This window comes from Xenopus laevis, chromosome 4L (assembly GCF_017654675.1).
Source record: "Xenopus laevis strain J_2021 chromosome 4L, Xenopus_laevis_v10.1, whole genome shotgun sequence".
NCBI lineage: Eukaryota > Metazoa > Chordata > Amphibia > Anura > Pipidae > Xenopus > Xenopus laevis.
The window spans coordinates 88966886-88980463 of NC_054377.1; the positions used below are offsets into that span (position 1 = coordinate 88966886).

The following is a 13578-nucleotide window of genomic DNA, read 5'->3' on the forward strand; positions in this document are numbered from 1 at the left end:
GCTAATTTCATTGGTACTTTTATTATGATAAAACATTAACTACAGAAGCACTGATATAGTGATTTTATATAGATTACTATAATAATATTTGCAGATGTTGATCACATAAACATAAGTATGCTGTATAGATCAGTTACAGTTGTAAATGACACAGTACTGTTAACACAAATGTCAACACATATTTCTAACATTTATTGTACATTTGCATTAAAGAAAGAGGAACATGTACAACGGTCGTTTGTCATCTCTCATCTAAAGAGTTTGTCCCTTGCCAGATTGTTTGACTGAACCTACAGATAATGCTATCCAGTAGCATTGTCATTGATTGGCAGAAACCATAATTTTTCTCTGAATTAAAGGGATAGGTCATACTAAAATAACAGTTTAATGTATTGTAGACATACTATGAACTAGTTGTATTTAGTTTTCAGTTTTTACTTATTGTGTGAGTATTTTTTTTAATGATTTCATTTATTTTGGGAGTTGCCAGTCTAGGCATGGTATTTGCCATCTGGTTGTTACGTTTTTATTGCCCTAGCAACCAAACAGCAATTGTACAAAATTGTAAATTGAATAAAAAAGAAATAAGAATGAGAAACAGCAATAAACAACAATAAGAGTGAAACCTCAAAATCTAGGGGGTCAATGACGGTAGCATCTAGGTAGCATATTCAGTTGCAGGCCAATACAGAGAATGCAGAATAGGAAGGCTTTTATTTGGATAAAGTATAAAAAAATGAAGATCACTTGAGAAGTTGCTTACAATAGGCCAGTCTATAACCTACAACAAGTTTATTTAAAGGTGACGTTACCCAGTCTTCTTGTAAGCGCCAAGCACTATTGTTTATCTTTTTTGTTTTTGTAAAAACTCAGAGTAAAAACGTATTAAAAAAAAAAGTGACATTCTGTGAAACTGGTGCTTTATGAGGTTATTCCATTATAAAAAGCCTGACAAATGCAACTAAGCTAAAGTGGAACTAGATGTTTCCATATCAAACATTTTTGAGCCCCCAAATCTTTAGGGACGATAATCAGTGTATATACAGGTATGGGATCCGTTATCTGGAAACCCGATATCCAGAAAGCTCCGAATTACATAAAGGCCATCTCCATAGACTCCATTTTATCCAATTAATCAAAAATTTTAAAATTGATTTCCTTTTTCATTGTAATAATAAAACAGTACCTTGTACTTGATCCAAACTAAGATATAATTAATCCATATAGAAATCAAAACCAGCCTATTGGGTTTATTTAATGTTTACATTATTTTCTAGTGGACTCAAGCTATTAGATCCAAATTAAAGAAAGACCTGTTATCTGGAAAACCCCAGGCCCGAGCATTCTGGATGACAGGTCCCATATCTGTATTGCACAGATCAAAAAAACAGATCACGTTTACACGATTCTTGTGATAAACAGCCAATGCCATTTGCTATGTTCCTTCTATGTCACATGGCAGCAAGTTGAGGAGGCTCCATCTGTGCAACAGATTAGTGTGTTGTATGCAGATGATATGAGCTGTTATATGTTATGCCTATGTAATAGATCTGCACCAGGTCAGTCTCTGACCTCCAGGGCATCACCAGCTTTGAAGAGGAAGGAACCTAACACATACACTGCTCCTTACAATACAGTTATTTGGCCACCCAGCTATGTTGGGATATGTTCGGCATCTGTGCAGAAAAACAAGATGTACTACACACTGGTATTACTTTACTTTCTACAAATTGGTATTTAGCCCATCAATGGTAGTCTGGGAGTCTTTAAACTCCAGAGGTACAGATAATTGATACTAATATATCTATATGGATGAACTCACCTCTGATCTCCATTAGATATTAACATTTTATTACAACTGTTTCATGTAGAATTGAGTTCATGACTTTATTATTATTATTTCAAAACAGTTGGTGTCTTGGTCTCTTCACAACTGGGCTAAAGATGGCTGGAATTCATTTAGCTATTGTATTAAGTAACATTAATCCTGTAGAAACTGTAAGTATAAACACCATTAACAGTAAGTTTTTCTAGACGTAATGCCTTACCTAACTCATAATCAATAAACTGTATTTTACTAGGTAGGGGAAGCTGAGATTTAATACATACAACACAATACAATGTCAAGACACAGATAAAAACTACTTTATCATTCTGATATCAGACAGTTGTGATTTTTGTCACTCTATATGTACACTGTTTACATGCTGTAAACCCAAGGATTAGTTACATAGCTGTAGTGCGGATATTGTCATCGACTTCAATGGGATTTTCATATGCATGAAAATGTTCACTGGATCTGAAATTAGAAAGGAGAACATATTAAAAATGCTACCCTGTTGTATACCCTATTTGTACCCTATTATATACTTTATACTTATCCAAAGTGAGATGGTATATACAGTAAGAAGAGTTTTTACTAAATATCGATAGGAAAATACAGTAAATGTAAATCACTGTTATAAGTTGATATATTTTATAAGGGGAAATTCGGGAACTATAACTTCCCTTTAGCCAATGATACAACTTGCTAGCAAGCACTAGGATTTTTCTGCAGATGGAGGACATTAGTACTTGGGATTAGCACATAGAATATAAATAAAAACTATTCCTGCCTATCTATCAGATTTATCAGTCTACACTATGTGATCTCTAATACCACTGACCTCAAAGGAGAAGGAAAGCTACAGAAGCATTTTATTGCCAATAGATTAGCTGCAATAGTGCAAGCTAGAAAGCTATATTTATTCTGCAGAATGCTTTACCATATCTGAGTAAAAAGCTCTAGAAGCTCTTTGTTTAGGATATCAGCTGCAGTATTAGCTTGGTGTGACATCACTTCCTGCCTGAGTCTCTCCCTGCTCACTTATAGCTCTGGGCTCAGATTACAGCAGAGAAGGGGGGGGGAGCAAACTGAGCATGCTCACGCCGGGGTCAAGAGGTTTACGCTGAAGGCAGGAAGTCTGATACAGAAGCCCATGAGTACATAATAGAAGGAAAGAAATGCAGTGTTTCTTTTGACAGAGGACTCAGAGCAGCATTACTTTGAGTGTTTACTGGTATATTTAGGTGGACCTTTCTACTAAGGCTTACTTAGTTTTAACCTTTCCTTCTCCTTTAAATCCTTCATATCGCATGACGTACTCACCTGATATTTTCTTTTCTAGCCTCATAAGATTCACTGGTTCCATTGGCTACCACTTCTTCAAAGTCTTTCATGTTTGTTTTTTCCCTGAAATAAAAATGGAGTAATGAGAGAAAATAATGATTGCAAAAAAACTGCATCTATATATAACGTATTGACATCAGATTTCAGACTTTAACAAATGAGTGGTTCTGGTTTAAGAAGTGTTTTCTCTAGGACTTCTAACGTCTATGCCTGGGCACCCTGTCACAAACCACTGGGGGAAGAAAAGCATGCCAATTAAGTGAGCTTTGGCACGAGTGTAGGGAGAGCCAGCAACAAAAGCCACACTTTATTATTTGGTTACCACAGAAAATGATGATGAGGTGATGTTGCAAGAACCTGCTGAGCAAGAGAGCCAAGGTAATCCAGGTTTAGCCCTGGGAGGGGTAAGCTCATTCTGCTGAAACTATGAGGGCATTGATTATAATGCATCTATTCTTGCATAGTTTCTCTCTCCAATGGTCTCCACTGTGCTTACTGTAAATATTTACTTGTCTTCAACCTTCCAGAATTTCACATTGACTTAGGAAAGCCATAGTAACCTATAGCAATCAAACTGTTCTTGCTTTTAAACAGTGGATCAGCCAATCTGCTAATTGTTTTCCACAGTTTACTTTTCTTTTTTTCAATTAAATTTATTAAATGATCTGTTTTGTTCTGAAGGGTACAATGATACCACTTTTTAATGATTCTAAATACTGCAGCAATACCACCCTCAGGACAGGATATCCTTCGTATAACACTTTGTTTTTTCAGGGCTGAAATATAAGCAAGACTCTATCAGGAGTGCTTTAGGCAGTCAGGTTGAAGTTGCTCTTTATTTGGGCCTCATTGGGCTACCTATACCTCCTGAGCCCCCTGCAGACACAGGGTCTTGTTCCTCTGTAGTTATGCCAAAAGAATAAGCTCTATTGGTTAAATAACTTTGTTATTTATTAGAGTTATGAACTAGACTGAGGTTTTACTAAATTCACATGGGTGAAGAATGTAAGATAAAGTAAGGTTTGCACACTCACTGCGTTCTCTTATTCCAAAGCCTCTTGGCTACAAAGACCACAAGGACAAGAAAGAGGAAGACTGTCATTGCGATTAGTCCTGTTAACCACTGAGGAAATCTTCTTCCAGTATTATGATGAACTGCAAGACAGACATTTGTGGGAAATCTATTTCACCATTTTCAATATGCAATACTCAAACAAAGAGCCCTTTGATCTTCCGGTACTGTCTACTGTCAAACAACATATAGCAAAGAATAAATCAAGGAGGAACCCAGAAATATAAAGTCTATAATGTTGGCAGTCAGGTAGGCAAGCAGTTAAAGGAATACTGAAATCAGTGGTGAATTTCATCATTAATTAAAAATAATAAATGTGGATATATTGATGATAAATACAACATAGTAGGCCCAGTTAGTAACCCACAAAAATAATAGTGTGGCTGGTAGTGTGCAGAGCATGATCATTTATTAACAAAAATACACAATATACAATACAATCAATTTAAGAAGAAGAAAAGTCTATTGACAACATTATTTATATCAACTAGCCACAATATGATAGGTAACATATTCCCACAGTTCTGCTCTGTGCTCATTAGTTGTGCTGTAATTTTCCAACACCTTCAAATAGAATTTAGTACCTGGATCAGAATATCCCTGCTTCCTTTCCTTTCAGAAATGAATGTTGTTCTCAGGGTAATGTTGGAAAAAACGGTAAGCTTAATCAGTGGTAATGTAAAACCTGTGCGTGTATTTCGGGTGGTGCTCAATCTGGAAACCTTGCTGCAAACCTTGGTTTCAGTAATCCATATATAGTAGAAAATCAGATGACACAAACTCTGGCAAACGTGCAAAAAACTTGTAGTTTATTGAGATCCACACAATGTTTCGAAAGGTACAACCTCCTTTCTCAAGTGCTCTCTGGAGTGTGTGGATCTCAATAAACTACAAGTTTTTTGCACATTTGCCAGAGTTTGTGTCATCTGATATTCTACTATATATTAATGTTGAAAAAACATTTGCACATGTGCATTAGGGAACAGCTTGGAGAGGAAGAGATGATCTCTTTGCTAAAATGATGACCGCAACAGAAAAGTATGGGGTTTGAATTCATAAAAACTAATGTAGCATTTCATTCGGGGCAAAACTTTTATTAGTAGTGTTATATAAGTAAGAACCTCCTTCAATGAATATAATGGTAACAATAAATAACCTCCATTAAAAACAAATTCATAATTGGACAATAAAGTGTATCAAAACAAATACTGGCAATAGGGTTATGGAAAGGCCCTGAAAATCTCTCTAAAATTAATACAGTGGTGTGATATAAATATACAAATTCTCTCAAATGTTATTCTCATATAATACACAAGAGCCATTAATATCCTGTAAATTATATCCTTATAAACGGTTCTTCGTGATGTAATTTCTGTCACTTGACTCACTGAAACTTGTGTATTATAATAATAAAGTACCCCCAGTTGCAAAATATGAGGATATTAGCAGTCACCTCAGAGTTCCATGACCTGTATAAAAACACAGCCTTCAGCATTGTGTTTTTTATATGATCATGGAACTCCTCTGTAACTTATAATATCCTTATATTTTACAAGAGGGGGTACTTAATTCACTATATAAATAAGCAGTGATATAAGATCACAGTGTCTATGAGGTACCATCACAGATGCCAAACATATTCAGTATATTTCATTGTTTCATACCATAATATATTAAATATCACAGTTAAATGAGTAATTACAGCAATTAAATGTAGGATAAGTCAACAAAGCCAAATAAATGGCACCAACCTGACAGGCACCATCTATAAATACATTTTTATAGAAGCAAGCCAACTTTTTGAAAGAGATAGGGATGTACACTATATGTAAAACATTTCCACTGGACAAAAGATACCGTAATGAAAAAGTGTAAGTGAAAAAGAAACATCTCTGCAAGGCTTATATTTCTAGATATCTTTGCTAGAGTTTGGGTTTATGTTGAGACACATGTACATATTCAAAAAAATCTTGAAATATCCTGTGCTATCTGAAAGCTCTAACTTACCCTAAATTAGATAGCTACTATACATGCACAAGAACAGGTAGGGGAAAATACTCACAAGGCCTAATTCAGAATCTTGGAAACGAGTCAGCAAAATCTGAAATCAACACAGTGCAAACTTGACTGTGAGATCATTGAACCTGGAAAACCTTGTTGAAAGTGTCATCCCAGATACTATACATGAAAGAACTTTGAGCTTTGAGAAGAACTCCCATATAATGAAACCTACGGAAAGGCCACATTGTTCCCACATCCTGGATATGGTCTAAGGTAAACTGATTTGGCTGCCTATGATTTCTGCTTTAATATAACTCTAATAACTCTAATGTAATGCTACTTTCCTTTGATTAATGCAGGGGTTCCAAAACCTGCTCTCAGATTCCCCTGATGGTACCACTATTCAAAAGTGCTTGCTACTCATACTGAATTACACCAACTGTGACTCCCATAAACAGACAGACCTATATGGGAAGCATCTTTTCTCAGTTAGAGAGAATGTCCATTTAACTTAACTTACTCCTGATTCACAAAGACTCTCTATCAGTGATCCCCAACCGGTGGCCTGTTCACTGAGCAAAATGTTTTGTTTTTTTAAAGTTTTCATTTAACAGTTTTATTAAACACACATACATAACAGTGGTACATAAGAAGAATAATAAGGGGAAAAAAAAAGCGATCAACATGTTTGCTTTTAGGAAAGAATAGGTCATTAAGCCTATCTGAGATTGAGACATATGCAGCTGGCTAAGCTCCGTGACATAGATCTACTGTTAGGTCATCACAGCAAGCTTCACTGAAAGCCTAAAGCTGGCCATAGACGCAAAGATTTCGGATCGTGTGTGGAGTGTCCCGATGTCTGTCGTGTTGTGCCATGCCGATCGGTCGTTCAGTCGATCGGACACGTTAGAAAATTTCTGTTGGCTGCCGATAATATCTCTGCATCATGTATTGCCGATCTGACGATCTTCAGTGGGAGATTGTCACTAGCTTTTGTTGGCCATAACTTTCGTATGATTGCTCTAGGGGCGATCTGTTCTTTTTCTACTTTATTTGATCTGAAAGGTTAGTGGCAGGTCAGGAGATGGGGAAGTCCAATAAGTCCGATCGTTCGAGGATTTGAGCGATCGGATCTTTGCATCTATGGCAAGCTTTAGACCAATTGGCTAATTATCAGCCAAGACAAATAAAATAACTCTTTCAGGGTCCAAATTATCCTAGCAACCATGCATTGATTTGAATAAGAGACTGGAATTTGACCCCCGTTTGAAAGCTCGAAAGAGTCTGAAGAAGAATGTAAATAATTAAAAATTGATAAAAAATGAAGACCAATTTAAAAGTTGCTTAGCCATTCTATAACATAATAAAAGTTAACTTAAAGTAAACCACCCCTTTAAATGCTGTAAAATAGTCACCTTTCTGGCTCTGTAGACTCTAATCATTAGAGTTAGATCTCGTCTCTCAGCTAACATATATTTAAGTTGTTAATTCAGATGGCTCTGTGTTTCGGGAAGACTATGATGATTCATGAATTTATATTGGCATGCAGGATAAAGGGATAATTAAAACTGAACTGGCAGTAATGCAGAGAAAGTTGTACAGGTTGCTGATTGTTTGTATAAGGAAGTATACCGAATGCTGCATATTACATTGCTATGTACAATTTAGTGAAATAGTAGTGAGCTCATAGTAATTTAAAATCATCATTTGTTCAGCAACCCCCAGTGACTCTAATCACTGGCGCTCCTCTTGAAAAAGTGCACTGGCCCAGGGTACATTTGTTCATTGTGGGCTGTTTCCATCTTGCCCAAGGCACCCAGGTATATCCTGCTTCTTCATAGGAATGTAAAGCACCTGGCTTCTGGTCCATTGTTTAAAAAGTCAGAACTAGTTGGGCAGTGAATAGAAAGGGATGGACAGATTCAAGAGCATTTACAGTTACAATAATAATAATAACAATTTAAATATTTTAATTAACTAATAGGAAAGCTGATTTCATTAATATATTATTTTTATAATGCAGTCATTTGTATAGGTGAGATGTAGCAAACATTGCACCCCATTTTATGTACAATATATGTATTCAGTAAATTATTCACAAAGTGTGTAGGAAATAAATTACTTCTTGCTTTGCCAAGGTAAACTGAAATATCTTCCATGTACTTGGCTGAAACAGTGCCTGTGGCAGCCACATGGTACAGTAATATGGTAGAATGGATTTTATTTTAATAAACAAATCCTTACCGCAGACATGGGTGTGACCCACTTTTACTCCGAAAAACAAGTCTTATAGACTCTTATTGTTTTCAAACCTCATAATTACCTCATTAGTTGACTGCCATGCAGTTTGCATAATGGTACATTCATAGATTAGTTATTTGTATCCCATTGAAATTGATTTCATTATTTTCTGTAGGGCAGTTATTGGCTACCTGACCCCTAAAGCAATGAAATCTGTTTCCAGCTAAATACAAGTAGCAGTTACAACTTCCCTGTATGACAACAGTAAAAGAAAATTTTCTGGCATGAATTTCATCGTTTATATAAATGTTTTCCAAGCAAGGGACCTGTACCCATCAAGTACTATTTCCTACACAAATTTTGACAGATATAAAAATGCAGGCATTGTTTCTATAGTAAAGGACTTGGGAAAAGGTCTCCTTTGAGTTACCCAACCATACTTGTACTAAGGTTGAACCTAAGGAATAGATGACCTAGCTCATAATACTTACAGACATCATAATATTCTGATTACTCGGGAGCAACTCTTAAGAGATGAGGTGTAATTGCTCATTTTTTTCCAGATTGGTTATGAAAGAAATTACAAGTCTTTTTTAACCCTGCAACTGCTGCCAGTTATGGGGGAGGGATAGGTAATAAGGATAGAGCTTTAGGGGCCCTTAAATATTTTGCATTGTGGCCCTGGGATGTATAGTTATATCACTACCTGCAACTTGTTTTGCAAAGTCATTTAATTCATCTAATGAATCCATGTGAGGATTTGTGTGCTAGAGTTTGTAAAAGGTCAGCCATTTTGGCTAGTCAAATGATTTTCCCAACTAACTGTGGGGAACAGTTTGGCCATCCCATCAGATTTCATTTTTTATCATTTGTGGTTTTTCAGTTATTTATCTTTTTATTCTGCAGCTTCAGTTTGCAATTTCAGCAATCTGGTTGCTGGGTTCCAATTTTCCCTAGCAACCATGCATTGATTTGAGTAAGAGACTGGAATATGAGATGAGTAATAAAAAGTAGTAAAAACAATACATTTGTGGCCTTACAATAGTTTTTTTTTTTTTTTTAGATCAGATGGGGTCCATTTGAAAGCTGGAAAAGGTCAGAAGAAGGCAAATAGTTCAAAAACTATAATTGAAAAACTGAAAAGTTGCTTAGCCAGCTCCATTCCATTCAATATACTTGCATAAAAGCAGACTCTTGGAGGCTTTAAATATACCGGTAATATAAATCAATCAAGACAATCTCAGCTACAAGCTCATATGAAAGTCTCAACTCACATGAAATATAATAATGCAAAACACTGCCTACAACTTACTAAAGTAGAATTTATAGTAAACATTCACTTTACTTATTACATAGGTGCAACATGCAGGATTTATGAATAGAACAGCCATTGCACTAGCGAACAATACAGCAAGTGAATTTAGAAATGATTCTCTTAGATCAGGGGTCCCCAACCTTTTCTACATGTGAGCAACATTTGAGTCAGGGAGCAACACAAGCATAAAAATATTTCAAGGGGGTGCCAAATAAGGGCTGTGATTGGCTATTGGTAGCCACTATGTGGACTGGCAGCCTACAGGCGGCTCTGTTTGGCAGTACACCTGGTTTTTATACAACCAAAACTTGCCTCCAAACCAGGAATTCAAAAAGCAGCACCTCTTTGAGGCCACTGGGAGCAACATCCAAGGTGTTTGGGTGCAACATGTTGCTCATGAGCCACTGGTTGGGGACCACTGTCTTAGATTATCCAGAACAAATAGTGTCTGAAGGAACAGACGTATTACACCTCAGACATGAGTAGTAGTTAAATAAATATGTTTTACTCTCACAGGGACGGTACCCACAAATCATATGATTCTATAAAAGGTGTCAGACAACTGAATGCAAAAGCCATGCAACATACCTTGCTGGGAATAGACCTGCCCCAGTGAAATTAGGATAAGGAGCACATACTGCAGGGAGAACATAGTTGCCGAGAGATTCCACTGCTGCCTTTCCTGCGATCTGAAATGGAATATAACATCACACTGCAGAAAACAAGGAAGTTTTAGGGATAGTTAATGCCAAATCCAAAAGATACACCTCTGGGAGGGACCTGAATGTCTTAACTTCATTCACAGAGATTCACAGAGATCGGTTCCTGTGCGTGTTTACTGAGCAAACATTTTCCTGAGAAGATAATGGGGGACAGCAGCTGATATCCCAAGTAGAAGAAAGTTTTTGGCTTTTACTAAACAGATACTTTGGAATTCTAGGAAAACAAGCCCTTGCATCTTGCATCTCAAGCATGGTTCATATTGTTTTGTGATTGCAGTCTATGTCATTTAAGAGTAAAGGTGGCCATACACGGGCAGATAAAGCTGCCGATATCGGTCGTTTGGACCGATTTGACAGCTTATCTGCCCGTGTATGGGGGCTTCCGACGGGTCTTCCCGATCGATATCTGGCCACGATATCGATCGGGAAGGTTGGATTTTTACCCGACCGACCCGTCGGAGACGCTTGGCGCATCGTAATTCGATCGTTCGGCCATACGGCCGAACATTCGAATTACCCCCGATATAGCCACGCAGTTTAGTGGCATATCGGGGAAAGATCCGCTCGTTTGGCGATGTCGCCAAACGAGCGGATCTTGGAGTCTATGGCCACTTTAAGGGCACGCGGGGAGATTAGTCGCCCCAGTGACAGATTGCCTCTTCTTCGGGGCGACCACCTTCCTGAACTGCCTTCCCCTACTTTCGTTTTCCGAAGTTCGCCCGAAGTTGCCTCATGAGGAAACTCAATGTCTTCATAGTCTCCCTAAAGAGAGTTGGGTCCCTAAACCCCACTTTATCTCTTGTATATTCAGACAGCAGCACCACCTGAAAATCTTGAAAGACTATGTATGAATGTATGATGACCCTTTGACTGGTCTCCTATTTGCTCAGTTTATCAGATTTGTCTCTTACAATTCTCTTTTGATAAAGTGGGCCAGTCAGTTCGGTACCTCTGCTAAATGATTACAGAGTTGTTTATATTTGCAGATTAATAAGTAACAAGGTTGCTTTTTAAAGAGGTTGGTCATGAGTCCCGCAGATAATCTGTTTATTCATTTCTCTGTCACTCAGCAGGCAAAGTTATAAGTATGTCAATTATTCTCTACAAACTAGGCACTTTAATGAGTAACTGTTTATTCACTGCTATGTATATATTATTCAGCTTACCTGTTGGCAGAACAATGGAGTACAAATGAAAGTTTATAGACGAAGCATCACGCTGTGGGTGGAGCCAAACCAACCATATTTCTGCCATTAAATGAATTAAAACTGTATAACATTTAACTGTGCAGGATGGAAAAAAAACGTGCCAGTGATTGAATTGCGTGGTGCAGCAGACTTATAAAATATCCTCCAAACATTAAAACTGAAAGCACAAATGCAATGGTATAGAACTGGTGTTCTTTGAGATTTTGAATCCAGCAGAGGGAGCTACACATGCAAGGATTGCCATTCAGCTGTATCAAGATCCTGGTAATAAATAAGTACATTGGAGAGCAACTGGTATTCCTGTAACAAAAGGTGACAATAAAGAAACAACTGATAAAATAAATACATTCCATCCAATTAATAAATTCAGTTTAATATACTTTACTGATGTGTCAAACCAGATTATTAATCCTGTCCATAGCAAAACATATATAATGTGCAGTATCTCTTATTTCAAACATTATTTTTTTTAATCATATACTGACTCTAGCGAGACTCATCAAAACTCTAAAAAAGATTAGAACTATATAATTACCTGAAACAGAATTTTTACAAATTAGTCTTATACAAGTATGGGATCCATTATCCAGAAACCCATTATCCGGAAAGCTCTGAATTACGGAAAGCCCATCTCCCATAGACTTGCCTCCAATGTCTTTTTAATTTTTTAGCTTTTTCTCTGTAATAATAAAACAGTACATTTTACTTGATCCCAATTTAGATATAATTAATCCTTATTGGAGGAAAAACCAGCCTATTGGGTTTATTTAATCTTTTAATGATTTCTAGTAGACTAAAGGTATGAAGATCCAAATTACGGAAAGATCCATTACCCAGAAAACCACAAGTGCCGAGCATTCTGGATAACAGATCCCATACCTGTACATGCATTAGTAAGTAATATTTCTTTATATACCTGTGGTTGTGAATGATTCAATTATAATGGTTAAAGTATTTTCCAGGTAGCATTCCATCATCCACAAAAGAACTTGGATTGTACTGCTGGGCTGCTTTGTGATTCAGAAGTAGAAAGCCATTGCTGATGTCGGTTAGGGTCAGTATCGTCTGTTGTGTATTTCAAATGCCAGGGCCTATTCTGAATCCCAGTTGGGATCTGTAAATTTGTAAATAGGGGTAGATGCCCTGGGCCCTACACTAAAGAAGCAAGGAGGAATCCCTGCTCAGATGGCAATTCAGTATGGAGGAAATGGGTTCATTTTATGTGGGGACCCAACAATGGGTAGCTTGACCAAAGTCATTTACAGCTGTCCTTCTGGAATGGAAAGTCCCTTTTGTCCATCCTTTCTTCATAGGAGCAGTTTTTTTTTTACCATATACAGTCTTATAAACAGACAAGCAATGGCTAACCTGCATCAAAATAAAGAAAATCATAACTGAGCGTTATCCCTTCATGAATATGTTAAAGATTAGAGATATCTCACCATTACAGGTCTCACTTCCTGCCTCCTCCTAACTGGTATTGTTCTTTGTATATAAAATATAAATTATAATTATAATTACAGATTCATAGAACAACTTTCCCAGAAACATAAAATGTGTGGCCTGTATCCCACAAGATGGAAATCTTATTAGCAATTCATTGATGGGGCTGATGAAGCTTCATTAGCTGTATATAATAGATAGGGACAGACTCGAGTCCCTCCAGGGAGAGTTTAACTGAAATAACTCTGTAACACAACAAGACGAGATAATACATTTCAGCCAGATGATTGTTTTCTCACAACCAAATGTTTCCATAGATAAGCTTTATTGAACCTTTTGTAGCATTCCCACATGAGAGGGTGCTGTTTTATGGATTCATTTTGGCAAATTAACTGAAGTAAACATGT

General features: G+C 36.9%; 1 protein-coding gene across 1 annotated transcript; it reads right to left on the bottom strand.

Annotated features, from left to right (window-relative positions):
* Window positions 1–1841: 1841 nt before the first annotated feature.
* On the bottom strand, window positions 1842–12747 carry pdzk1ip1.L (pdzk1 interacting protein 1 L homeolog). Its single transcript, XM_018258390.2, has 6 exons — window positions 12645–12747; window positions 11687–12028; window positions 10387–10487; window positions 4204–4324; window positions 3149–3232; window positions 1842–2299 (listed from the first exon to the last, which is right to left on the bottom strand). Exons 3-6 carry the CDS (start codon window positions 10448–10450, stop codon window positions 2227–2229), a joined length of 342 nt encoding a protein of 113 aa, XP_018113879.1. The 5' UTR covers window positions 10451–10487; window positions 11687–12028; window positions 12645–12747; the 3' UTR covers window positions 1842–2226.
* Between the last annotated feature and the right edge of the window lie 831 nt (window positions 12748–13578).

Bases quoted from the DNA above. Each gene is read 5' to 3' on its own strand.
- pdzk1ip1.L (XM_018258390.2), bottom strand. From the start codon at position 10,450: ATGTTCTCCCTGCAGTATGTGCTCCTTATCCTAATTTCACTGGGGCAG. The intron at 4,325-10,386 runs GTATGTTGCATG...TCTGTCTTGCAG, and splicing joins GCAGGTCTATTCCCAGCAAG to TTCATCATAATACTGGAAGA. The intron at 3,233-4,203 runs GTGAGTGTGCAA...TTTTTATTTCAG, and splicing joins CTTTGGAATAAGAGAACGCA to GGAAAAAACAAACATGAAAG.